At 34.8% G+C, this 27,994-nt stretch overlaps 1 protein-coding gene across 2 annotated transcripts; it reads right to left on the reverse strand.

Moving 5' to 3' along the window:
- Positions 1-7,803: 7,803 nt before the first annotated feature.
- Positions 7,804-27,755, reverse strand: LOC146164200 (TBC1 domain family member 31-like). 2 transcript variants are annotated; one of them, XM_083381089.1, is made up of 21 exons: positions 27,624-27,755; positions 25,190-25,339; positions 24,705-24,820; positions 24,354-24,532; positions 22,861-23,009; positions 19,754-19,913; positions 17,733-17,942; positions 17,386-17,544; positions 16,456-16,691; positions 14,424-14,557; positions 14,040-14,173; positions 13,727-13,906; positions 12,944-13,179; positions 12,185-12,337; positions 11,425-11,560; positions 11,237-11,332; positions 10,509-10,640; positions 10,195-10,389; positions 9,186-9,372; positions 8,248-8,331; positions 7,804-7,971 (listed from the first exon to the last, which is right to left on the reverse strand). In XM_083381089.1, exons 1-21 carry the CDS (start codon positions 27,698-27,700, stop codon positions 7,859-7,861), a joined length of 3,216 nt encoding a protein of 1,071 aa, XP_083237215.1. In that variant the 5' UTR covers positions 27,701-27,755; the 3' UTR covers positions 7,804-7,858. The 2 variants fall into 2 exon arrangements, with proteins under 2 accessions (XP_083237215.1, XP_083237214.1); XM_083381088.1 differs by having other exon boundaries at positions 8,248-8,334.
- Between the last annotated feature and the right edge of the window lie 239 nt (positions 27,756-27,994).

Genomic DNA, 27,994 nt, shown 5'->3' on the forward strand with positions numbered 1-27,994 from the left:
ATAAAAAAGCGTTATCAAGGGTTTTGTGTGTTCTATGTAGTGTCGCGTAAACCTGTCAAAGTTCTGCACTTGGTCAGTTCTCGGCACGCTTTTTTCATTTGTGGCACGCGAACAAGGTTTTTTGATTTGTGGCACATTAATATAGCTTTGCCGCCGCTGTTTTGGCACCGCAATATTCCCCTTATTTGGGAAAATGTCAAAAATTAAAACTGATGTTTATCAGCTAGTATTAAACAAAAGCTTGCATTAAATAATTACTGGTATTAAACTATTACGTCATCATAGACCAGCGTGCTAATGTTCGTTCTTAGCAGATGGCAACCGGTGGCTATAATCCTATTTTGATGTTATTCCAAAGTGTGTTTTTCTCATATATTGATGTTATTCTAATTTTAGTACTATTGCTTGAGTCCGTCCAAATTTATACGGTTAAACGCAAACAAGGATCCGGAATTTGAAGTTTTTTTATTGCCTTGTACTTTTCCTCATGAGTTTAGTGTTGTTGCCTTTTACATTGGCAGGACATTGAAGGCTTCCAACGAAATGCCATTCTAAAATTAAAAATCGAAAATTGCATTTTGCACTTGTGTGGATAGATTGCCCTTCAGGACACCAACCAAACCATATATAATATACATTGCATATAGTTTTTATGAGCTAAACGCTTAGCGGTTAAAACATAATTTCAAGTTACAACTTTAGGCGACTATTTTAAAAAGAACCTAGGCCTTATAGGTTAAAATATACTTATCAAGGAACGTTTAGTGTTTTCACCTGGATTACTGAATACTGCTGTCAAAATGCCTCCTATGGTATTTTAGTAGAACTTTCTCACATGCGAAAGAAATACATTTGAAAGGCACAACTTTTACAAAGATCCGGTAACACCGTAGCAATGGCCGTGCGTGGTAGACCGTTTGAATTTTGAAACTGCAAATATGAAAAACCTCAAAAATCAGGAGCAAAAAGCGTTAGTTTTAAAAAGAACTAAAATAACAGCCGATTAAAACTGGTGTCCATGGACCCCTTGGGGGTCCGTGAACTAATTTTAGGAGGTCCATTAAGGCCAATTAAAGTATTAGTATATATTTAAGAAGTAATCTTTTTTTCAAAGAAAAGAGTTTAATTAAAAATCAAACGGTTTAGCACTGAATGTATTTTGACTCTATTTTACTTAAATCATCAGCATACTTCGGAAAGTCTATTTTTATTGTGACGTAAATTTATGAAAAAATCAGAATAATTCTGAAGTCTCTTTGATTGTGAGGTCAATTTATGACGTCATGTTTGAAAATTTATTGTTTACTGTGCTCCACGCGAAGCAAACAAAATGTTAGGGGTCCGCGTTTAAGAACCCGCCAGGGATGTCCAACATTTAAGCAGAATGGGCCGAATTGCCACTTTAAAAATTTCGATGGGCCGCAAAACCTCTCAAATTAAAGGGGTGACGTCATAAGTTGGGTCATATCGTGACGTCATAAAACAACCTAACTTATAAACACCCGCTCTTCGAGAGTGAACTTATGCGCAAATATGCAAAAGTTTGAGTTTTCACGTGTTTGGCCTGATATATTTCCTTAAAACGGTCCGGAAAAACACACATTCAGAAAGACACACATCTTGCTAAGCATGATGGGTGCACAAAGTGTTCGATGGATGTTGAAACGCGACATTAGACTCGATTATAGTCCCAGAAAAACACAAGATTAGGCCTACATCAAATACTGCGCGATCTTCAAGTTTTGATGATAGTCGAAACAACTGTTTTTAATAAAGGCTACTGAAAGTGAGAATTAGTGGTGGGCCGCACGTAAATATCTGGCGGGCCGCAGGTTGGACATCCCTGCTCTAGGCTAATTAAATGGCTTCACGCCCGGTTAAAATCTTGCTTCTTCAACCTTCAAGCCAAGCCGTATATCTGCTGTTTTACTGACCTGCGCTAATGGAATAGTTCGCAACATATTTATGCATGAGGACATAAGTATTCAATAAAACACAATACTAGGTTTTACAGCGCACGCAAACTTTTGCTAAAAATAAATGTATTAGGTCGATTATGCTTGCCACTCTTTCGCCCACAATCCCATAATTTCTAATAAAAATTCATTCAACATCGTTAAAAAATAAAAATGTGATATTGTGTGGGTAATCGACTGAGGTTTTTCTGTTTATGATTAGAAGTTAAGCTAAAGATAAACAAACGAACTATGAGATGTTTACTATACATTTTTTTAAGTTTAAATCCTAAATGTTAAAAAATAGAGTTATTTTGCACGAATCGCAATATCTTTCGTTGCCAATCAAGATAGTTTTTTTATCAACATATAAACCAATAAAATCAACAGTTGACTTTTGTTTAGATGACTTTCTCGTGAAACGCGAAAAAATGATTTAAATTGACAAAGTTTAATTTAATAAGGATATGTGACGCAATACGCACAAAATTGTTTTCTCATTGCTCAAAACAGTGTCATTTATTAATATCACTTGGAAAACGATTAGCCATGGAAACATTTGCGTAAAGTGCGACAACAGCATGCTTGTTAAGTTGACAAAACTTCAAGTGCCGAGGTACTGATCCTTAATTAAACTGGACACAAGGTCATGCCTCATATTTTTTTCACTATTTTAACCTTACGAAAAGACAAACATTTTTCTTGTTTCACTTTAATGTAAATTATTCTTTTGAGCGAGTCTTCTCATACCAAAGGGTCGTGCGCATGACAACTGGGCAAACTATTCGTAGCATGGAACTTTCTAAAATACAGTTTCTACAACTTAATCTATATAATCTTTTTCTGTTGTATTCCGTATTTTATGATAAACATAAAAAACAAGAGTTTAAGTAATATGTACATTTTATTGTGTGTGTGTGCAATACATCACTTGTAAATTAAAAGGTTTCCTAATTTAAACCAAACAAACGCTTTTTTTGCTACTTTTTTTGGTATAAATTTGCATTATTTTCAATTGCAGAAAACATTTATGCCCGATTCTGATTACGAGTGCTAAAAAAACACACGTTTCTTTTAAGAAAATTTGTCCGCCAAGAACACTATGTTTGGTTTGGCCTGTGAGTATAGCAAAAGGTTACCGACCCCTGGGCTAGAAAGATTTCCTCAAAAGAAGATAAAATGTCCTATACAACCAAGCATAATTTTTTTAGATACACGCTAAATGAGCTAATATCTGTTTTTTACGAAGTACCTGGCCTTACGGATGGGGTACCCAGACTCTCAATTGGATTTATAATAAACTCTATCGTTGTAACCAATTCATTTTTAACTTTTCATTCTTGCGCTATGAAAACGCCTAAAAAACTCTACTTCAAGCTTTCGCTTTCCATAGAATATATACAACCAGCCACCCAGTTACATATGTAGGCCTACTTTCAAACATAGACCTATTATGCATATTAGATATTAATAATAAATTATTGCTATTATATTGAGCAGCTTCCAGGGCATATTCTTACCTACTTCAAGTCTCCGGAATCAATTCTACAGGAAGCCCAAACCATAAATAAAAAAGCAGAACAGGTAAAAAATTATTTTTAACTGTGATGTTTTATAGAATTAAATTTATTATGCAGAAAGCTATATTGCTAGATAAGGTTGCGTTACTGTGTATTACTAGAAGTAGAATCGTCAGTTCCGTAATAGGGAGAGTGTTGATGGATTGCCTCCTCTTTGTGATACTCACATTTACGTGCCTAATTCACGTGACATATGACAAAATTTGTGAAAGTTCATAGCATAAAATGTCCCGAATACCATTTTATAGGTGTTACCAATAATGTTTTTATTGTAACCATTTTGCTTCGTTGAACTTCTGGTTGCCTTTTCACCTTCAGCGTTTTTTTAAACCAACGTGATGACACTTGTGTAACAACGGCATTAAATAAAATTTGATTATTCGTACGCGTGTAGATTGGGCACGGCCGTTTTGTTTCTAAAAACTCTGTTTAAACTGTTCTTGCATAAAGCCGAGTTTGAAAAGCAACACAATGTGTCCAATGTAAAGCACACGTTGTGCACACGAACGTTGCTGTACTAAACTATAATCCATATATTATATACGCAAACTATGACTTGCTCGGCCTATCCATAAGGCCCATAAATGTTGATAAATTGTATGTTAACCAAATTCAATATTCGATATAGTTATAATGTTTTTTCAAGAAAGAACGTTTTCTTTAGACTTTGGCTTTTTAGCTCAAGTTTATAACACAAATATACCCCCGAAAAATAATTAGAGTTCTAAGGGTTTCAGCCCGTATGAAACTTTATGACGTTTCAGCGAATGCTATCAACTGATAAAGCGTTTTTTTTTCTTTAAAATTAAATTAAAACTTTAAAAAATACACAATGCTAGATACAGAAACTAAGAGTATACTTTATTATGTTTTATATCTAAAAAATCCTAGAGAAAGCAATTTTTTAAAACTAACGTTTTGTTATTCAAGAAATTTTCGTTATAAAAACACCGCTGGTCCACTACCACCGAAAATTATTAAAAATACCAAGCTTTGCCGTTGTATGTTATAGCGTTTTTTATATGTTCTACATGAGCCAACCACACTGAGTTACAGGTTCGTCGATTTCAGCACGCTCACCGAAAGCGATTTCAAAAAGCCTTAGCAGAAAAGGTATTGTATTTATTGATATTTTAGTTGTAAATGCTTAATGACTGACAGCTCATTAAAATAAGCGCCCCGTAATTTTTAAATTATTGCGAACTTATTTTCTTCCCTTTTTTTAGAGTGTACAACAGAACATCCTTCTTGAGAGAATGAAACAAAAATTGGAGTAAGTGCTCGTCGAACTATAATTTTGGTTATCTCTGGGTTATAGAAACATAAATACTTGTTTCAGACAATACAAAAAGGAAAACAGCGAAATGAAGCGATTTATTGCAAGTCAATCAGGAATGATGAGGTATGAATGTATCCTTTAAGCAATTATTCCTAAAAGTACAACCGACAAAGCGTTGCAACTAAATTAATATGACAATATTCACATTTTTAGCTGTTCGCCTGGCCGCATGCGGAGTTCGTCTAGTCCAGGTAACTATCTACAAAGTTTAAAACATAGCGAATATTTTTGCGGCTAGAAGGTCCTTGTATTTCCAGATCATTCACCTCGAAGCACTCCGTCATCATCTCCTCGACGTCACTCGCCAAATCAACAACCATTCGCCAACAAAATTCCAACTCCTCCAATGCATTATAGCTCAGTTCAATGCACGTATGTGGCCTATTCAAAAATTAAGACGCTTAAATCGTACTCGTACTGAAACTAATTAGGTTAAGGTGTAGTCGTTTGAAATAAGATTTACAATGCATATTAATAGACCTTTGCTTGTACGAAAAGTCATGTACATGTTTGTTGTACTTATCTTAATTCTTGTTGGCGTGTACGATAAATATTGTCTATTGTCTTTGCACGACAGTATTGCATGCAAACCATACAGGAACTTCAACAAACCTAAAATTTTCTTTACGAGATGCTTAAACTGCAATTTGGTATAAAAGTAACAAAAGTAACATTTATTTAACAAAACGCAAGTGTTTGCAAGTAGATTTGTATTTTCTTCAGACCAACTAAATCAAGTATCGATGCTAGCCGCCATTCCAACTCCATAGCGGTAAGCAAGTAATACTGCAATATTGCTTAATTAGCGAAAGTTCCGCCATGTTTTTTGATTAATATATGTTATCTATCAAAAAAATTACTTTATATTATTCTAGAGTCTAGGCAGACGAGCATCACCCAACGACAAACGGTTGTGCATAAGATCGCCACCAGTGCAAGGAAAACTGTGTAAGTGATAAGGGTTATTGATCGCATGATAAAGTGAAAAGAGATAAGCATTATTTTTCTAAACTAAATTTACAATCAATTTAGCACAAAATTTTAATAAATTAGCTTTCGAAAATCATTTTATTATTGTGGCTTCAAGTTAGTCTACTAAAGAGACTTTCGACGAACATATTTTTACAGGCCTTATGGTAAATCAGAAGTTCAAACACTATATAAAGCTATTAATAAGTAATGTTTTTCTTTTTAGATTCGCCTCCAACTGTTTTTACGCAGAATGTATGTGGATACAGGTCAAAAGAAGGTGTCGCCTCTAAGGTTGCGAAGTATGAAAATGATTCATTGATCTGCTAAGTTAATGACATATGTTTTATATTTGCAGTTCATGCTAAAACTCTTAGCCAAATCAATGATTTTTGTTAAACGCAACCTGATTTTACTTTGTTTGTTAAACATTTACAGGGAACACATAATCATAATATTAATAAAACTAAATGAGAATAAACATATAATCATAATTTTCTTTCGAATAACGAAATCTGTCTGAATCTAAATGGCGAAAAACAAACGATTCTGGTTGCACACCAATGATAAAGATAAACTAAGTACAGAATTTAATTCATTCGAATTAAGATATTGATGATGCTTTTAGGAGAGAAATATGTTTATCGTTTAACATAAAAAAAAAATGATTTTCGGTTTACCAAGTTCGGTACCAGCATTAAAATATAAATATCCTATTTAACCTGGGCCAAAATGGGTAGCCTATTTCATCGAGGAAAAAGCATAAGCGATAGTGTATAAGAAGATTGCAGGGTGTCGCCATTTCGGCACTAGAGTGTTTCTGCTTTGTTAGGGGTGGGGTTATAAGTTGGTTGAGCTTGAGGATCGAGTTAGTGATAAATGTTGGGGTGTGGTTTGGAGTTAATATACACTTCTTATGGCTGTTTAGTTATTATTCTGACCTTGATTTTTATTCCAACGTTGGTTTAATTCCAATGTTGGAGTACTCTTTTTACACGAAATAAATTAAATCTAAGCTTTCGTTTTTACAGACTTGGTTCGCCCATTGACACCCATCAGGTTGTTAATAACCGCTCTCCAGGTATATTCAAACTGTTATATTTTCTTTACAATCTGATATAGAAAACATTTGTATATTTAGGTTTAACACAAACCTCAACTCCGAAAATCTCATTCACCTTGAGTCAGTTTACTCCACCAAACACTCCGAAATTGCCATTTAACGTCGGAACAAAACTGTATACACGTTGGTGAGCATGACAACTAGCCTGCTTTTTCTATGTTTACCTAACTATTTTCTAATCGAGCATCACTTTGCAACCAAATGCAGTATGAGTGTTTCACATATCTGGGTCGGTTCGCAACAGTTGCTAACTAGTCAGTTCCAAATAGTAGCCTTGCGGAAACCAGGTCAGTTTTTTATGGCTATAGGCCTACAGCGTTCTATTTATAGTAACTGATATGAAAAACTTCCCTACGTGAACTTTTTTACATTGTTAAGACGCAAAATAAATTCCTTATTATTATTGTTTAACAAGTAGTTGGCTGGTATACAGTTAAAGTGAGAACTATTTTTTTTATAAATCATACGAACTTTATAGTTTAATGTTAAGAATTGTCGTATTTTCATTCTGACAATATAAACTGTCGATTAAAAGAATGTGTTTAAAGAAGGAGGGCGATACATAAACGCGGTTATTTTAATATTTTCATCTTGTCGCAGGTTGTTAGAAATAAGTAGGCTAACACTAGGCATTTTATTCTTAATAACCTGACTTAACTCGGTTAAAAACTGTCGAAATTATATTAATTTAGACATTTTTATCAAATGATTTAATTTCATCTGTACTCTGCCAATTTAAAAAAATTAACACTCTCGTTAGAAACAATTTTAAAAGAGCTTCCAGCCACCTTTATGATTCCGACTGCGTACTGAAACGTTGTGTTTCTAAATTTCTATTGTTACGAAGCATACAGAAGAATAAACACAAAAATAATTTTTTTTTTAGAAATTTTCAGTAAATCGAAGTCTTGCGTTGCGACACCAAGCGTTCACGTAGTTGCCTCACGTCATCCATCAAGTGTCGCTCCTGATCATCCAACTTTCCTCTGTTGCGATCCCAAGACCCTACAAAGAAAAAATATTTTTTTCATTATCAAATAACTTTAAATATTTAAATACGACTGCTCCCGATACATTGGGTAGTGTTTTTTATGTTTTATTTTGACAATCGATTTTCTTTTTATATACACGTTTTTTAGATGTTCGTTATTTTTAATAAACTTTTGTGGAAAAAAACATTTATTTTGCGCATGTCACTGTATAGTAAATACAGTAAAAAGTAATACCTGGTAATAGAAAATAAAAAACTTAATGTTTTAGAAAAATGTATAGTCTTATTACATCCAACATTGTCGTCGTCTTCTAAGTCAAACGTAGGATCGTTGCAAACAGCAGTCATCCGATCACTTGTTCCAACGCTTTCGTCTGCTGGTAAAAAAATTACATTACAAAATTAGCTTTTGCGTTCGTCATGTTCTGCCTTTTTTTTCTCGAATCTTTTTACATTTTAATAGTAACTTTTGCGCATTTTAAGGATTTTTTTTAAGCGGTCTGTTATTGCGTTCGTCATGTTTCTCAGTTTAAAAGAGGTTATAAATTTGAGTAAACAACCAAACAATAAAAGTAGCAATAACAGACCGCTTAACAAAAAAACCTTAAAATGTACAAAAGCTACTATTAAAATGTAAAAAGATTCGAGAAAAAGGTTTGCATTAAGAATAGATAGTATTATTATTTTTCAAAGATTATAAGGTTACTACAGAAATGTTTCGTATAGGCTACTTCACCTATGGTAAATAAAAAATGTGCAAAGGTGCAAAACCGCAAAATAAATTAAAATTTACTGCATGCATGTTCAACTTGACGTTGTAATTTTATTAATTAGACGTTTAAATAATAACAACTTCTGTCGAACTGGAGCTCAACCTGAAAGGTTATATTGCCCCCAAGTGAAAGTAGAGCTAAACCGGATTTTTAAAACCAAAATTGGAAAAGTTAAATGTTTCGACCTCATATTACTTTTATTATATAAAAACCCTTGCGTCCAGTGATTTTCGACCAGTGTACAATGGAACATTATTTAAATTATTAAATTTCTCGCGGAACACCTGACCATGTTCGGCGGAACAGTGGTTAAAAATCACCGCTTTAGATGGTTAGTTCCGTGACATGTTGTAAACTTCGCAATGTAATAAATATTAATAGCTATTTACGTATTCATTAATAACTACATTGCAAAGTATATAAATTTAGTACATTCGAATTAAACGAAAAATCACCTAGTTTGAACCTCTCTTTCCTTAAGGAGTTCATTTGGCCTTCCATCCTCGCCTCACTTTCTTTAATTCTTTGCCTACTCTTGTCCAAGTCCCGATCATCTAACATCCTTGCTCTTCTTTCGTCACCCTCTTGTCTCATCATCTCTAGGCATCTGAGTCTATCCCGTTGATCTTCGACTTTTAGGTCCTACGAAATACCGACACACGAATAATAATATCGAAATGCGTAAAATGTTGTCCCAAACCGTTCTTAACGTAGCACTGTGACAATGCGAGAGGCTTTCAGGCGACTTGAAGACCGGCTAGAAAAGCTGTGGCCTAAATCAATAGTAAATACTACTAGACATACCTGGTGTTGCCCAGGTTAAATATAATATTTACCAGATTAATATTGTGTTTCCCTAAACTTGTTATAATTAAAACATTGCACCTGGGTCAATCGTAACCGCAGGATATTTTTTTCTCTTTTAACCTTTTTTATTCGTTCAGTTTTGCTGATCGGCAGTGTTGTATTCGACAACTGACAACACTCAATCAAGCAGTCGCACTTTTTTTTCTGTTAAAACGCTGGGTTAAGCGCAGGTAATGTCCCTGGGTGTTTGCTGTCAAAAGGCGTACTTGTCATTTAGCGTAGTCCTAAAAGTGGATTATAATTATGAATGTACCAAAATCAATCACAAATAATTCACGGTCTTGTTTTACATTTTTAAACCAAAGTTAACGATTGCACAGTAGGCGGTTTCGCAACTGGCGTTTGGCAGTCGCAGGACGTTAATTGGCTCTTTATTCTAGTGCACTACACGACATTTTGAGTAAAACCATTATTCGGATCAACAAACAAAAATACTTGTTTTGTAGGTTATAAAGCAAACATTGAAATTTACGGTTAGGAATCTGCACCATCCAAGTATGGAACGAGTACTTATACTGAAACTTGGCCTATGGTGTCGACCCGATATATTCAGACATCCCAAAATGCCGACCAATCTTCCAAAATTAAACACGCTACCTTTTCCTTGCGCATTTCAACAAGCTTGTCGTTAAGGTACTTCTGCTGCTTAAGATGAGCGATGTTTTGTGACAACGATCTGGCGAGATCCTTTTCCCGCTCAATATCGCCATGAAGCACACGTGATGCCACTTCGGTTTGAAGTGAGAGAGCATTTTCACGCAGCTGGGAGGACGCAAGATTCTGTTCCAAGCCCTTTGGAAACAAAATATTTCTCATTTGAACACGTAGCAACCACAAACTTTAATAGATTTAAGAATTGTAAAACGAAATCAAGTAAAACTAACTGCTAACGAAGTCTTAGCAGCAACAACCTTAGTCTGCAAAACATCAATTTCTTCGTCTTGCAGCTTTGCGTGCATTCTTTCCTCGCACTCCTGAAGCCGCCATCTTCGTTCTACATCTGTGCGAATTACGTCTTCCAGCTCACTCTGCTCTCGCGCCATCTAGCAAGAAGACACAAGCATTAATAAAAAATTGTAAAACAACAAACAGAACACCAGCAAAGTACTAAAGAAAAGCTATTTTCCAATACAATTGTGTTTATACTTTATGAGTGCTATAAAAACCATTATTTATTTTATTTTTAGAACCTATATAGCCTTTTAACCATTATATAACCTACTTCCTAAAGCATTTTTTACGAAGGACATGGCCTCGCGGATGGGGGATTTATAAATAACTCTATCAATCTAATCAATTCATTCCAAACTTTTCATTCTTAGTTTTGCTCCTATCGCGACCCCTAAATTTACTAGGATTTTGCCTTTTCGTTGTTTATCTGCTTGTTTTTGGTAGTTACTATTGGCTGATTCAAAATAAATTCCCTAAAGTAATTAATTTGAAGTCACTAAACATTAATTTCTACCAACTAGCGCTCTTGTGATCAAAAACAGCTCCTCTGGTTAACACATAAAAGGTTCGACAAGTAGAGAGGAAATAGAAATATTTGATGAACAAATCGTATTTTTGTTATACTTTGTAAAAAATTTTAGGCCCGGAGCGTCTTTAAACCTGTTCGCCAATCTCATACTAACGAGACCTGTTGTTCCATGGTAGCTCTGTGTGCTTCTAGTTCAAGTCCTTTAACTTCGACGTCTTCGATTGCAGCAGCGGCTTCCTGATCGCGCAGCAACGCCTGTGGCGTGAGAATTCAAGTTGTTATTGTCTCCAATATTTTTAAAACATTAACTTCATTTGTAAAACGAAAAAAATGTTAAGAATCACTACCTTTCGTTTTAGCTCTTCTTCCAGCCTGTTTATTTCTATTTGCTTCATTGTTTGTTGGTGATCGACGAAGCGCATTCGAGATTTGTCCAAAAGTTGCAGTTCACGTACCCGTAGTTCGCGTTTCATCGCAGCCAACCTGCAACAACATATCAGCTTTGAAGTACAACGACCCTACTAACCTTTAAATAGACTTACTTACAGTTTAAAATGTTCAAGATTTATATATGATATTTTCAGTACAAAGTTTGCAAAATTCATAATTTTCTAATAAGCGATACCTAATATAAATATAAAGGCACACAAACGATTCGTTTGATAAGCATACTTAATATGATTTATACGCAGCATTTAATTGAAATCTGCAAATAGTTTTCTTTGTTTAGTCATTTGTGGTAGTTTTAAGTTAATATAGATAGGGTATAGTCAAGCGCGAAGAATGTCTCATGTAAGGCGTGTATCAATCACCCGGCGTTTGAGGCTCAAATGTGATCAAGTTAGTAAATATTAGCAGTAGTTTCGAATGAACACATGATTTCAGATGACGAATTTTGAATTACGGAAGCTACATTTAATTCACGTTTAACATATTAAAACTAGAATTATATTCAGCAGAATATTACCCTCAGTAGCCAACTCAAACGAGGATGGAATTTAAAGCCTGTTTAATTAAATATTTTCAGAACAGCAAATTAGATGCATCAGCCAACATATCTATTAAAGTCACATTTAGGTGTCAGGGCGGAAACAATATTATCCTAACTTTTTTCTTTGGTCGATCAGCTTCTTTTCTTCGCCCATGAGAATCCTGCGCCTCTCTTCTTCAGCCTCCTGTAGCATCTCCTTCTTCCTGTACCAAGCCTCCTCGTGCATCTTTCGATCCACCATCTGATCTGACAACTCCTGGGCGATGTGTCTTAAATTTAGGAATACCACTTGATTATGGTGTTATTCGAGCTGATTTTACAATGCTCTATAAAGACAGGAAGTGACATCAAACAAAAACGTCACTTATCATACCATAATTGTTTGATATTTTTCAATCACTTATGATGTGCTAAAATTTGAATGCCCACGCGTTGTGTTTTATTAAAAAATAATTCAAACACATTTTAACTTAAATACATGCGCAGTACATTGATTCATTAATTGATCCCAAAAATTATGGCCCCTTTATAAACCAAGGATTCGACCCTGATCCAGAGTGACTATGCTTGATAATTGCTTTCGACTTTTTTTTTGAGGGAAATAATTTATGGTCAGCTAAAAATATATGTTTCTTATATATTTTTTATTTTTGTTAATTTTGAAATTGTTTTATAGCAAAAAAAAAACATTTTAAATTTATATATTCGTTTAGTGAGTGTGCTTAATTAATGAGCGGCGATTACTTAGTAGGCTACAGATCCTACTTGCAACATTGGCCCTCTATATGAAACGAATTGCTTCTGATAGCCCCCGACAAAATATAGTTGGATCATGCAGTAATAGAAAGTTAATTTAAAAAAAGAAATACTCCTACTTCTCACGAAGGTAGTCCAGTTCGTCCTTGCGTATCCTTTCGCGTTCCTGCGACTGATAGTCAACGATAAACTTGGGGTACTTGTTGAAGATAGGATAAGTCCCCGCTGGGGATATCGGCTCGAGAGCTGAAAGGGAAGTCTTGGGGTCGAGTTTTTCAGGTGTGCATTCAGCCAAACGGTAAGCCTCCTTTATCACAGCCCCGATGTCTAGCGCGTTGCGGTGGTGATAGAAATACTGGCAAAAAATAAATCAAATATGTACTGACCGGTTTGCAAATGTGACAACAGCACTAATTTAGTTAAATTTAATTGAGCCGTTCTTAGTATTTCTTCCGAAATTTTCTATAATTTTAAGAAACATTGTTCAGAACCGATCTCAATGAATCTAAACATATGAACTATACCGCAGTCGGCAACCAAATTTTGGGTCGTGACCCATGGATTGAGTAACACTGATTTAGCTGATGACATGTAAAAAAAAAGTAAAAAGAAAGTCAAACTTTCTAAATTTAAAGAATACTGTTTGTTTGCTTTAATGGCCAAATACAATTATATCTCTTTTTTTAATTAGTAAAATAATAGATCAACAGGTTTTGTCAAGACTTGTAATGTGTAACATTCTATGTTCGAATAAATGAATTTTTAAAAATATAAAAAACTCTTTTATGAAGTTCTGGTTTGTTACGTTCGCAATAAAACATTACAAGCTGATCTATATTCAACCAGTATAATACAGTTAAACTAAAATGACATTGGTACAATTCATCATTTTTAACGCACACCTTAAAGTCATCTGTTGCTTTGGTTTTAAGTAAAGCCGATCTGCAGCAGATTGAATAGGCCACCACACAATAAAGAAGGAAACTGGGGTGGTTGCTGAAAACGTTGTCAAATAAACGAAGCCACTCATCGCGCGTTAGCACTTCAGACAACATCGTTTGTAGCAATGGCCAAGCGTAAGTCTAAAAGAAATTGTATGGCAGTTCTTTTAATACATATCAAATAAACCAAAATAAAAACAACCAGCAGGAAATTTTAATTATGAGAGTTTAAAACAATAGCTTTGTAATGTATCCATAGTTTGTAGAGACGTACCTGTGTGGTGACTTCATATTTGACAAAATGTTGCAACAGCTCTTTGTCATAATAACACAACAAATTTTCAACCATACTTAACACGTTTATCGGAGGATTAGGAAAGAACTCAAACCAGTGTTGGCACCAGTTGACTGTACGAAAAATATTTTAAAATGACTTTAGTATCAGGTTGTCATACTTATTATTTAGCTAAACAACAATACATTTATACAAATGAACGGAACCGGACTACATTGTCTAATTGCCAACGAAATTTGTAATTAAAATAGTCAATGTTAGGCGACAAGCGGCATTAGAAAACTACTATAAATGGACTATCAATTATTTTGTAAAAATATTAACGCTACAAAATTTAGACCAGAGGTTCTAACGATATCTTACTTAAAAATGTTGCAACCATCTCAAAGCATATGAGTGCGTTGTTCTGAAACAGTTTGACGAAAGGAAATACAATAAGTGGAAGATAGTCCAGCTCAGCGAATATTGCAGACCAGTGTGCAAGAGCTGACAAAACCCTATAATGTTTTAAGAATGAAATGAGAAATATTACCAATAAACTGAAAAATACCGAGCCTTTCTCATTGTAGACAGGGTATTTACCAGTTTTAATACATAATGTTTGGCTAGAAACATCGCATGAAAAACATTTTCAACTTTTATTTGCATTTTCAAGCCCCCTGTGGGCGTTAAAAAGTTGGAAGGGGCTGTACAAAGCTTTTCTATAGGAGGCGTTAAAACAATTTTTTCTTTAGGAGGCGTTAAAACAACAAGAGGGGCGTTTATATACAGTGGGCCAAAAGTGGGCTTACAGTTATGAAAAGTAGGGTTTGGGTCTAAAAGTAAATTTATTGTTTTGGGGTTCTTCTCATACCATTAACTCTACGTTACGTCACAATGCTGCAAATTACGGAACTATATATAAGTTCTAAATTTGATGGACAAGCCTTCAACATCTTACTTTTTGCAATTGAGATATAAATTTGTACTAAATTTGGCGGACCGGCGGGAAAGTTGACACGAACCGGCGGTTGAGAACCACTGGTGTAGAATGCCCTGCTTTAACGTAGTAAACGTCACGCCAAATTTGGGGCATTGTGACGTAATAGGAACGGTTATTGGTAAAGAACAAGTATACAAAAAATAATAATATTAAGTACAACACAGTTAAGACACTTATTTGTGACACGAACTGGCAGTGTGTGCAACCATTTAGTTAGCGCTGGTGTTAGTGATGTAATAGTAATGTTAATGATGTGGTAGTGATGCAATGCTTACACTTTCTTAAGGTGATATAACGTGCGCGTTAAATTATTTGGCGTGCCATGCAAAATCATCTTGCGTGCCACAAGTGGCACGCGTGCCAGGGGTTGCCGACCCCTGCTATAGGTAGATATATCAATATACGGCAACGCGTTGAAATACAAAACCGTAATAAAGTATTCCCTAAGCCTGTTTATATGCACCTTTCGCGGGCAGATTAGATTAAGGTTCAATCCGGATTGAAAAGTAATCCGTTCCAGCGTCGTAATTACATGGCGCGAAATTCAAGCCAGCTTGAGTGTACAAGCTGCACTGATATGCATTATTACTTAATATTCCAGTGAACCTCTGACGCACAACCGATTTTTTGGCTTAGGCTACTCCTTGCGGTAGCAATCTATTGCTGCTTGTTCGTTTTTATAAACCTAAAATTGAAAAAAAAACAAGAATTACTTGAGTTTGGTTTGCCGAATTATGTTTTTGACTGTATAGTGCTTTGGTTTGCCGAATTATGTTGTTGACTGTATAGTGCTTTAGTTTACCTGGCACACAGAATATAAGTGCAGGAAAGTTAAGCTTATGTGTGCTGGTCAATGCTATATACAAGGCAGAGTGGACAAAAAAAGGTGATGAGATGTACCAAACATGACTAATGAAAACTGTATTTGGCGCTGGCCTAAAATCCTACCACAACGTTGAGAACAATTATTAAAGCAATGTACAATATTTGGGTGAGGGTGGGCCAAGTATTACTATTTAAACCTACCCAAACCCGCATCCTTTGTGGATTCTAGACCAGCCCTCTGTCACAAATTAGTATCTAACGAGTGTATGTAATATTCTTTCCTTATGCGCTAAACTTGTTGTTTTGTTCACTACTAGCCATTCGTGTTACGTCATAATGCCCCAAAAGTGGCGTGATGTTTACTGTGTTAAAGCAGGTCATTCTACATTAAACGATTTCGGCCGTCCGCGAAACGAAGAGATTAAGCGGCGAACGGATTGAAAACCACTCCTTTTGACCGATTAAGAAACGAGAGAACTTAATTCATTCCAGCACCAAAACGAGAGAGAATGAATTAACGAAACAGATTCGAATCCGGCTTAAACGTGCATATAAACGGGCTTACTGACATATTTCAACCTGTATTACCTTTCAAGGACCCTGAGGAGTTTACCACTTTTCACTGGATACTTTTCTTGTAAAGTTGCATAGGCAATGTGGGTTCCTTTGCCTTGAAGAGACTCAAAGGCGGCCTGGTTTTCAGGAAGTTGGAGAATACTGCGCCAAATAAATAGCCGATAGGATTCCGGGTATTCCCCAAACCAAGAAACTATCTTTTTCAGTCGTGGAAGAGAAAGTCCGTTGGGTAAACGACCTTCTTCATCCTAATTGCCAAAGATAGTTATTACCAATAGATGAAAATAAAAGTGTATTACTGCTAAATTGCTTTAAACATATGTCATATGTAATTACGAATGCTATAATTGCAACAATTAATCGATAATTTTAAATTTCTTCTGAAAATAGGACCCTGTTAACAGATAAAAATTAATTGTTCAATTGAATGTTACATTGGGCAGTGTCGCTATCCTGACAGTGCACACAGTCCAGCTAAACTTGCTTCAGTTCTCTTTTTTGTACCTAAATTTTTTGGTTTATGTTAAAATTATTTTATAAGTAAAGAACACTTAACTTATTTATTCTATGCTAGATGATGTTACACCTTTCAAAGTATTATATTTAGAATAAAAAAAGTTTCCAATTTCTGTAATATGTAAGCTATTAAGGTTACTAAAGTTCTTTCTAACTGTGCCATTTACATAAACTTCAAAAAAATGGTTAAATATATATATTAACACAATTAACAATAATTAACATGTGTTTTAACTAACTGTTAGTAGTTGTAGTAAAGATCAAAAAGTTTCTTATATCTTAATGTAAAAATGCACATAAAAATGTTATATTTTGGGGTAAATGAAAATTAAATTAATAAACAGTAAATTTAAATCTAACAAGATCCATGTTTCTTTAGGATGAAAGTATTTCTTACAGTCACTTTGGAAACAACAGCTCGCTTACCCTATTGACTTCTGATTTAAGTTTTTGACAATGAATTCTTCCTGTGCTCATGTTGCCATCCAATGGTCTATTTGGATTTCTTGTGGAGGAATGTGAAGAAGAGTCGAATGTTTTTTTCTTCCAGACTTCTTTTACCACTCTGACAAGTGGACCTGGGGCCTTCAGAAGTGTGAATGAATAAAATAAAATTTATCAGACTCTCAAATATAACATTTTGAAGCAGTTGTGATTACAACATACAGCAGAAATTGGACATAAAACAAATCAGGATTCATAGAAATTAAACATTAAATCTCAAAGTTTAAAAACCTAATGAATATATGTATATTAATAGAGGAGACAGTTACCTTATTAAATTTGTTGGTCATAGACTTGGCACTGTAGACAACAAGCGCCCCGTTTTCTGTTATAGCAACAATATAGTCACTGCCCTGTGGGTGGGCGCAAATGTTTGAAAGCTTATCCCCTTTAACAGGAGCTTCAATGTGAAACAAAATTTGGCAAGTATCAATGTCAATAAAGTGGGCAACACCATTATGACAAAGAACACCAAGAATCTGCAAATACAACATTATACAGTATACATATAAACAGAATACCAAGCTTTCTTAATTAAAAATTCTTTTTTAATGACCATAAAAAGACCAGTTGTTAATTCCCTTTTATCATAGACAAAGTTGATGTTACATATATACCAGGGGTCACAAAACTACAGCCCATGGGCCAAATATGCCCTGCCAGTTTTTTGTTTTGGCCTGCTGAAAACTTTCTTAGTGACCCCACGTTACGGTTATTAATAGTTTAATAACTGACAACTTTATCGAGTGCAAATCCAAGATTTAAACTAAACATCTAATATATAAAAAAAGTTTGTAGGTCAGCGTGTTCGCGTTTTAGGGAAACAGACAGAGAAACGTATGGCTCCTATTGCTCCTCTTAAGCGAGTCGCATGGCAAGTGGGTAAAATAGAAAGAACCTCGTGTTCTCCCAGACAGAAAAAAATTGGTTTCTTTCTATGAGAGAAAGTCTCGCATCTTAAGCCAGCGCCGTCGCAAACCGGTCACGGGTGAGCAATTTTTATACCATTTCAAAAACATCACACAACATTCGTTGCATGTTAACTTAAAAGGGTGGGCGTGCGACTTGCAAAACCTTATTACGAAACGGGTTAAACTATTTCACACATTTATAAGGCAATAACCTGCGTGAAGTACATTACCTTGGTAAAAATAAAGTTTCATGTGGCAAAGTTTTTTTTATGTTTAATAGCTTTTTGCAGTTTGTTTAACCACGTAAAAGATAGTCTAATTTCACAGGTTTTTGTTACGAAAAATATGCGAGACGTGTTTAGCCAAGTTTGTGTGTTTAGTAGCTCAATTAAAACAAACACACACCGTTGCATTTTGGTTTGATGTTAAATACCCCATGTTTTTTTAAATCATCGACTATACCATGTGGCTTCAGCAAGCTTATACAATGCTGGTAACACGTGAATTAGTAATTATACGGCCATAGCGCGTTCGCGACCTATTACAGACACAAAATTTCAGATACTGCTTTTTCGGTTATAGGCCTACGTTAATTTTTAGTCTTTAGATTCTGTTAAACAAATGAAAAAAGTACTGGGAAATTACGGAGACAAAGAATTAGATCTTTAGAGCCACGCAGATAAGTCACATAATTAAACACGCCATTCCATTAATGCCGCTTTCACACAGGCTGTACCCTCTGTGGGGAAGCATTAGGTTAACCAATTTTAAACATACGATATGACATGATTTGAATTTTCTATTTAGTGACACGCAGTATAAACGTTTAGGCATAAGCAAATTTGTTATGACATTACAAAAATATGTTTGCATTATTTATGCCTCTTGAACTTCTTACGCTATCCGTAACATAACTTTCGGGTTATTTGCTGATTCCATAATTATAGGCTATAACATGAAGCTGTCAGTTTATCATGTTACAACGTAATGTGCAATAGTAATAAAGAGCCACAGTATGATGGATTGTTTCATTTTGTTTACCCAGAATAAATTCAGGTAGACTTCGTACATTATGATCGTTATTGTAGGTGTAATTATGTTTTAACCAGTAAGAATAACTGGTAAATATTCTATTTTACCTGGGCAACGCCGGGCATTTCGTCTAGTATGTTTCATAAAGCTCATTTTATAATATAGAAAATACAAGTTTATTTTGACTAATAGTAAATCAGGTATGTGCGAAACTAAATTTTTAATTCGGTCAGCTATCTTGAATTGTTACAGTAATCTCGCCCGCAATCACCAGTGGTCAGTTATCCATTTCTTGATGAAAAAAGTTTGTGACCGTTGATATATACCATAAATTACCCAAATCATACCTTGCTATCACCCCTATCAAATTTGTCAATTAAAAATTCCAGTTGTTTCACTGATTGTACACCACTTGGAAGCTTGATGACTTGTGATAACTCGCATGTTTGGATTGAATAAAGGTGAAGTGTGTTAGATTTACCACCACAGATCAGAGTTTTACCATTCCTAAAGCAAATATTTTAATATTTTTCAATGAATAATTTAGTTTTCATTAACATTTATATAGAAATTCATTGTTATATATACCAAGCTGTAAAATTCAAGAATGCAAAAATAAATATTTTATAATAAACAGTGCTTAGTAACTGACATACTTAACTAGACAAAACAATAAATAAAGAGACAGTAAAACTAGAATATACTTTCTTTGATAACTAACTTAAAAAAGATTCAAAAGTTAAAAAGGTAAAAATTAGGAACATTTTTATAACTTCTTCTAAAACCTTTGTTTTTTGCTAAAGCAGGGCTACATAATTAGCTGACTATAGTTTGCACCCAGGTGTCAATACTGTTAAATGCTAATCTAAGCACATGGTAATTAATAACCAGAAACTTAGTGACATTTGTATCTAGACCTAAAACTAGCGAACTAGCCATGGCCTAAAGTAAAAGGACTATTTTTACTGAAAATAAGGCACAGCTGCTATATACCAAGTTGGGAAAATCAACAAATGCTATATTGCTATTAATTAACAAGATAAATAGTGCTGTGAATATCTAGGGGGGGTGGGGCTTCCCTACTGGGCGCCAACCAATTTTTAGATTTTTTAGAAACTTAACTCTAATATTTAACTTTTTTGTCGTGATTTTATTAGTTCCATGTTAAGTTTACTGTTAATTCTGCCCCTCCTATGCTTCACATCATAATAACACATATAAGCAACTGAATAAAAGTGGCTATGTTTAGTCAGAACAATATGGTATGGTTGATGGAAATCTGAGTTGTGCATATAGGTTGGGCCCCAAACCACCCTAAAACAAAAAGAGTTTTTTTGCCATCTTTAACAAAGAAACTGCAATAACCGATATAGACCACACTCTCACCCATTTGGTCAATTTGTTATACCTTGTAAGACAACAGTATTGTTTGCCAAGACCTATATAGGTCTAGATCAGTGTTTCTCAACCTTTTTCATCCCAGGGCGCACTCGTAAACCTTTCAAAACGCGGCGGCGCACCTGACGAGCGAGTCGTCTGCTAACTTTGTTTGGATATTTTGTTTTACGCTGGCAGTTGTTATTACATCAGGCTCCTAATTTTATTATCCATAAAGAAGCCTGCGATGTCGGTTAAAAATAACCCGACTCCATCGCTCGAGTTCGACTCCGGCCAAATGTGCGATTTCATCAAATTCTGAGTCCGGCTGCCACTCTACAGCCTTTATTTCACCCATGTACGCAACTAAATTAAAGTGGATTTTCAACTATGCCCTCATAGGGGTGTCATATATCCCATCCACCCACAAACCATTGCTGGAAAATATCCACCATATATGTTATTCCGCCTTTTCAATTTGCAGTTGGCGGCATTATCAGTTTAAAAATTGTTACTGCGCACGTCGGACTCGGGACTCCGGCAGTCCGACTTTAGAAAAACAAATCGACTACGGTACGTCGAGTCTCAAATATGTCTCCCGACTCCACAGCCCTGCTTTAAAATACGATGTGCTTAATAAGACAGGCCTAAATAAAAAAAATTAAAATAGGCCATAAAAAAAACACACGGTATGTTAGTTAGAGTTCGATGGAAACACAGAATAAGCCCCCAAAGCAACAACATCTAACTCGGAATAAATCCAAAATTTAACGGAATAAGACCTAAATGGACAAAATAATGCCCCAAATAGTAAAAACAGGGTATGGCCTGGCATGGTTAAGGGACATCTTCTTGGCATCGGCCGTTTTGGTGTCGACGTTTGGGTGCCCTAGTTTAAAATGCCGTTAGGGCGCCGCTGTTTGGCACTGTATTGGTTGCCTCTGTTTGGGGTTAGGCGCGAGTAATGGGTAGAATAAGAATTTGGTTTATGGTTCAAATTATTAGGGGAGTTAGTGTTGAAGTCATGGGTGGGGTTTGGAGTTAAGTAAAAGGCTGTAAAGGCCTTATTCTTGCAGTTTAGGCCTTATTCGGACAAATTTAGGACTTATTTTGATTTATACGTTATTACGAGTATTAGGTACTAGTCCTATTTTGGTCTTATTCCGAACTGTTTTTATGCCGAAATTGATGTTGTTTTAATTGCGGTCTTATGGCGAAAGCCCCACTAGATACATGTTGCAAAGTTCCTCTTTCTTTGTTAGCGAAAAGCCAACATCAACCATTGGGACTTTAATAGGGGCTACGAATCCAGTCATATTGCTCAGTGTTTATTCACAGAAAATAGTGACTAGAGTTTATTTACAAACATAGTCCTTTATTAAAAAAGATAAATCTGAATGGTCATCTTTGATTAAAGTATCATTTCCAAATAGCCTAATTTAACTTTCCCTCTCCAAATCCCTATTTTTTAAGAAAAGTTTTAATTTTATCTGTGGATGAGTGTTTTCATTTTGATTCTGCATTTACAATTTCAAACTATTCAAATTTTGGAATATGTCATTTACATTTTTAACTTTGAATTCCAAATTTGACCAATGCCATAATAAAACCCAATACATTTTCGGCATAAAATCCAAGTGGCCTAAATAACTTCCTCATCCGCAGGAAATTGATATAAAACGGTTAGGCGCCGCAACCGCCTTATAAGGGCCATGTTTTTTTGAACGGCGCTGTTTTGAAACTGGACTGTTGGTCCGATAGGGGTTTGGGTATGTTATCTATTGGTCCTTTTTCGATCTTATTCCGAACTGTGTTTTATTCCGATGTTGATGTTATTTTGGTCTTATTGCTGAAATCCACTTTTAGTCGCAAATTCTAAAATAATACAGAATTTTTGTAACATTTTTTCCCATTTTCTCCCTGGCAACCTTCCACGGCGCACCAGTGCGCCGTGGCGCACCGGTTGAGAAACGCTAGTCTAGATTATAATCTAAAAATAATAACTGTAAAGGATAATATTATGTATAATATGTTAACAGTTTAGAAAAAGAGTCAAATCCTTATCAAAGATTAGTACCTTGTAACAGCAAAGGTTTTGTATCCAAAAGTAAGTTGATTTCCAGCATTAAGTTTAAATTTCCATTCAAAGCTCTCACTTTCCCAGCCAAATATGGTGTCATCAGTAAAACAAGTTAGAACGACATCACTTTGAGGTAGAAAAAACACCTGGAAAAGGGATATGTATATTTAAGAAAGACCGGGCTTTTTTTTAAAGTCAGACAAGGGTTATTTATTATTTAAAAAGGCGCCTCTGGTTACCAGATTATCCTGGTAGAAACAGTTTATATAAAGGTTAGGTTTCCACACAGCTTGCTGCCACTATTAAAAAGTTTAAATACCTTTCATCCTTAAAAGTCAAAAAGTTTAACGACACAAACTAATTTTCCCCTTTCTTTAAGGTACTTTTTAATAAAAAGTAAATCCCTATTTAGCTTTCAGAAACTAGGTATTTTAACTAAATGAGTGCCAACTTTTTAATGTATTCTACTATTTGTCTTTAAGCATTTGTCTAAATAAAATAAACTTAAAACGGCTTAAATTACTATTAATTTCTGTAAAACATTGGACCGTAAGCTGTTATGTTTCAGAACTTTGATTAAAATATTTTAGCAGTTACGCTATTTGGGGTTGGGGGCTTGATATCAACAGTGGTTTCGTAATCACAAGAGTTTGTTTGTGTCAAAAAGACTTTTTAACTATTGTTCACTGTTGTTATCCATTTTTGTTAATCAGCATTAGGAATACACCAACCTAACAATTGGATTGCATTGCTATATTTATTTAATTCAAAGAATGTTTGCTTTGCACAGCATTGTGAAAAAGTGCGCAACGGCTGCCTTACACAAATGAGAGATCTTGTTGTACTAACATGTTGTTGGTTGATAACGAACTGACAAAAGGACAGTGTACTTACAGATAAAATAAACGAACTAAAAAAAATTATTAGTTACTTATAAATGCTTTAACTCAGTGGTTCTCAAACCGGGGTCCGCGAAGCACCTAACAATTACATTTTTTGTGCAATGCAACTTACTTTGAAACGAAGAGTAGATGTTCGTTCATGTTATTGCTCGGTTTAAGCAGTATTGTGCATTGTGATGTCATAGTGTTGCATTGTGCTAGTGAGAATTACGTTTTTACAGCTTGCTGCGCTGACACTGTGGGCTGTATGGACACGGTTTTAAAACTGTTTGTGTTTGCTTGACTCAAATAAAGTGATTCGTTAGAGGTTAACATAGCCGATCTGATAGCAAAGAAACAAATGCACCCGTACCATGGATACCATTAAACACAACGTGTTATTTTATGTTTATTGTGTATATTTTTAAGGGGACCGTGAGCAATTAAAACAATTGCTGGGGGACCGTTGCGTAATTAAAAAAAAAAGTTTGAGAACCACTGCTTTAACTGAAGAATATAACAAACATTAATAAAATTATTTTACCTTGCAAACTTATAAAATTGTTTTATACAAATGTAAACAAACAGTTATACTTATAATGTTGATACCTTTTGAATAGGAGTTTCATTTTTAATATTCAGTTTTCTAATTCGTTCAAAGGTTTCCAAGTTCCACATCTGAGCAGTATCTCGAGAGGTGGTCACTCCAAATCGTCCACTGTCGTGAATAGATATGGTGTGAACTGCGCCATTGTGACCCCTCATCCAGCTAACAAGCTCTTTGTTATCTAAACCATTTATTAAAACATGTCACAACCACTGCAAATGTTTACAAACAAGAACTAACAATAATGTTGAATCATTACAAAACAAGAAATTTCTTCATCTGAAAAAATAATTAATGGCTACCCCTCTTTGTAGCTGGATATTTTTTAGGTTATGAAGTTCTAAACGAATTACCTTTAGAGTAGCACTTTACAGATGAATCAGCAAGACCAACAAGAAATTCATTTTGGCGTCGAAGGCCACCAGCTAATGCTGTACAAGATTGACCACAACTTAGTATTTCATGGAACCTTAATACAAAAATATGGATTTGGTAAACAAAATAATCTAGTTTGGAACACTATTATACGGATCTGTTCATAAGTTTAATGATGAAAATAACGGGCAGGTGGCTTACACCTCGCTCCTCGTTTTTGCTGCGCACCTTTTTATCTATCTTTTTGCGACGCTTGTTTCGCACTTTTTTATCATTCTTATCATTTCTTGGTGCGACCAAAGTGTGTATAAACGGGTGCAACCGATGTGGCCTTCATATCACTGATGATGGCATTAGAAATTGCCGAACCGTTTCAAAATAAAGCATGTCGCATTTAACGTCTATTTGGGCCGTTATTTTCATCATTAAAATAATCTACATTGAGGTATTTTAGACATGTTACCTGTTTTTCGATAAATCAAATATATAGATGCCACCAAGATGGTCACTGACAAGAAGTTGCTCACTAAACTTATCAAACGATGTGTGAAGAAAACGCTTTAGCCTTTGAGATTTTAGTCTTTTTCCAGAATTGATTACTTGGGCAATAATTCTAAAATAATAAAAAGTTGTGATATATATATATATTTGTATGCCAGGTAGGGATGTTCAAAATAGAATATCGAATCCTTGGATTCGAATCCAGATGGGATTCGAATCCAATTCTGCCATTTATTTTGGGTAATTGGAACCGATATAATTTAATGTTTTACCGCCGATTGTTGCGCCTAATTGTACAAACGCGTGCGTTATTGGGCGAGCGACTAACGTGTAATGTCTGGTGTCGAGTTCGCAATTGCCCTAAATGCGTTGCAAAAGTAATATTACGTTGTAAAACATGCTGGCCGTCTACAAAATGCGCTATAGGGTTACTTAAGGTCGACTTTAGGCCAATATTCAGCGAGGTTATGCAGTTATGCACAGCGTAATTGTCAAGAATTCGTTATGTCAATAGTAACTTTGTATTCTTTGCAGTACATTATTTGACTGCATAACAGATCATTTTAGTCAAAAAAGAAGCACTAAAACCCAACAATGCTTTAAAAAACAGGACCGAATTGCTTAAGACTTCTGTGTGCAGTGTTTCATTGTACTCACTATTGGCAAAAATATAAGTTTTGGCAACAACCTGGACAGTTGACATAATACAGTTTACAGAACTGCTTCAAAATGACAGTTGTTAAGAATGTTAAACATATGAGAGATATTTTTATTATAATCTACACATGTTAGCAAATTGTTTGGGCGATTTATTGCTGTGATTGTGGGCCCTGTGGGGTAGATGAAGATTAATCCCTTCCCCAAACAAAACCAAGGTTAGATAATTTAATAAAAATATACTAGGATTCGCTATTCTGGATTCGTTATTCTAGATTCGAAACCTATTATTCTAGAATACCTTGGTATTCTACTTTGAACATCCCTAATGCCAGGTGATAGTGATGTTTGTTCGCAAAACCCTAACGAGAGCAGAAAAAAACAGTTAATTGCAAAAGGTCTGGGTTACTTCAGTTACTTAAAAGATAATAAACACTTATCCCTGACAATATAACGGTGATATTGGAAACCTAATTGTGGTTTAGGTGATGTGCTTGCCCAAATATAACATGCAGTAGCCGAGTATCTATTCATACAATTTCAAACACAATACACAAAATTCCTTTTTAATTCCTAAATTGTCACAATTTATTTTATATTATAGGCCAGTAAATCTTGGTGAAAAACAGTTCAAACATAGAACTAATTGCAACAGAAGGCTTTTCACTGATCCATTATAATGAAAGGTTCGAGTAACTGCTAAAAATCTCGGCAAAAATATTTTGCCTAACACTTTTAATACATAAAAACCATGACAAATGTAGTCTAAAATTTTATAATAGTCCCACCACCTTGAGAGTAGTCTCACATGAAAGATTATTATAAAAAATTCAAAGATTGTTTAAATGAAAATTATGGATTTTCAAAATTATCAAAAATTTAATTGCTTGGGTTTTTAATATAAACATTTGATAAACAAAACAGTATAAATAATGTTGTAAACACTTGTAATAAAAAAATGTATAAATTTTTTTTTTTCTAATGGCACTTTCTTAACACATAACTTAAGCATAAAACAATTTCAAAAACGTTTCAACTACAGAAAAACGAAGGGTTGACTTTTCAATGCGAAAACTAATTCAAAAAATATTACAAGGCTTTGTGGTTATGGATTAACCACCAAAAGAGTTGGGAGTGACAGGGTGGACTGAAGGTCAAAAAGTGCCCTAACTTGAAAAAACTTAAGAAAAGTCAAGGTGTACTTCTATGTTTTTTTGTATCATAGGTTGGTCTGTTAAAAAAACGCAAGTGCACTTGCCAACCTTCACAGTGGCCCTGGTGCTGAACACCCAAGATTTAGACTGCGTTTCTCTGCACTTCTTGAGGGTGCTGCACCAAATTTAGAATGCTCAGGTGTGCAATCATGATTTCTTCCACACCTAATGTTGTAAGGTTGGGCAGACAAATTTCTTTAAAAAATTCTCAAGTGTGCACCTGCTGCAAAATGCAGACTTGCCCTAAAGCTCGAAGAAAAGTGGCATAAAAATCAAACTTGCTTAGCCCCTATGTGTAGTTCAAAAAAGAGGTGTGCCATTAAAAACATTTTCTGGAGTAATCTTTTCTACAGTAACGCAACAAGTTGTCAAAAATAAAGTTGCAAGAAAAAAAAATGCTTGGGCCACCAGAACCCAAATGCTAACTCGCACCTTAACCCAAATAATGTTAGTAATATAAACCGCTAAATGAAAATATGGTAGCATTTTATAGGCCAGCGCCCAATTTCGTAACACTATACTTGCCCATTGTTAGAAGAAGGTGCTGGAACACGATGCCAGATTTTACCAGCAACTTGGCCGGTAATATCTCTTTGTTGCATTATTTATTAAACATAAATGTTAAAATTACGAAACTAAATCACAACCTATTGCTCTATTATGAAGTGTAATGTTTTGACCGAAGCGCCACAAATAATAATTTTCCTTAAGTGTAGCGGTTTTAAAATAATTGTTTGTTTAATTCTATTTTTATTGGGATTCGATTATTCCAAATTATGTTCTGTTCAACGAATGATTTTATTTAAAACGTTAGTTTTATTTTTTACATTTTTTTAATTTATAGTGACTTGGTTACGCAAAAACACGATATTGAGAATCGCGATGATGTAACCAAG

This window comes from Ascidiella aspersa, chromosome 2, assembly GCF_963924565.1.
Source record: "Ascidiella aspersa chromosome 2, kaAscAspe10.2, whole genome shotgun sequence".
Taxonomy (NCBI): domain Eukaryota; kingdom Metazoa; phylum Chordata; class Ascidiacea; order Phlebobranchia; family Ascidiidae; genus Ascidiella; species Ascidiella aspersa.

What these genes read in the sequence shown, in the direction of transcription:
- LOC146164200 (XM_083381088.1), bottom strand. Translation starts at nt 27,700, where the DNA reads ATGCAACAAAGAGATATTACCGGCCAAGTTGCTGGTAAAATCTGGCAT. An exon ending in TTAAATCAGAAGTCAATAGG is followed by an intron (nt 16,692 to 17,385) that starts GTAAGCGAGCTG and finishes TTTGGCAATTAG; the next exon opens with GATGAAGAAGGTCGTTTACC. An exon ending in CTGGACTACCTTCGTGAGAA is followed by an intron (nt 12,338 to 12,943) that starts GTAGGAGTATTT and finishes CCTAAATTTAAG; the next exon opens with ACACATCGCCCAGGAGTTGT.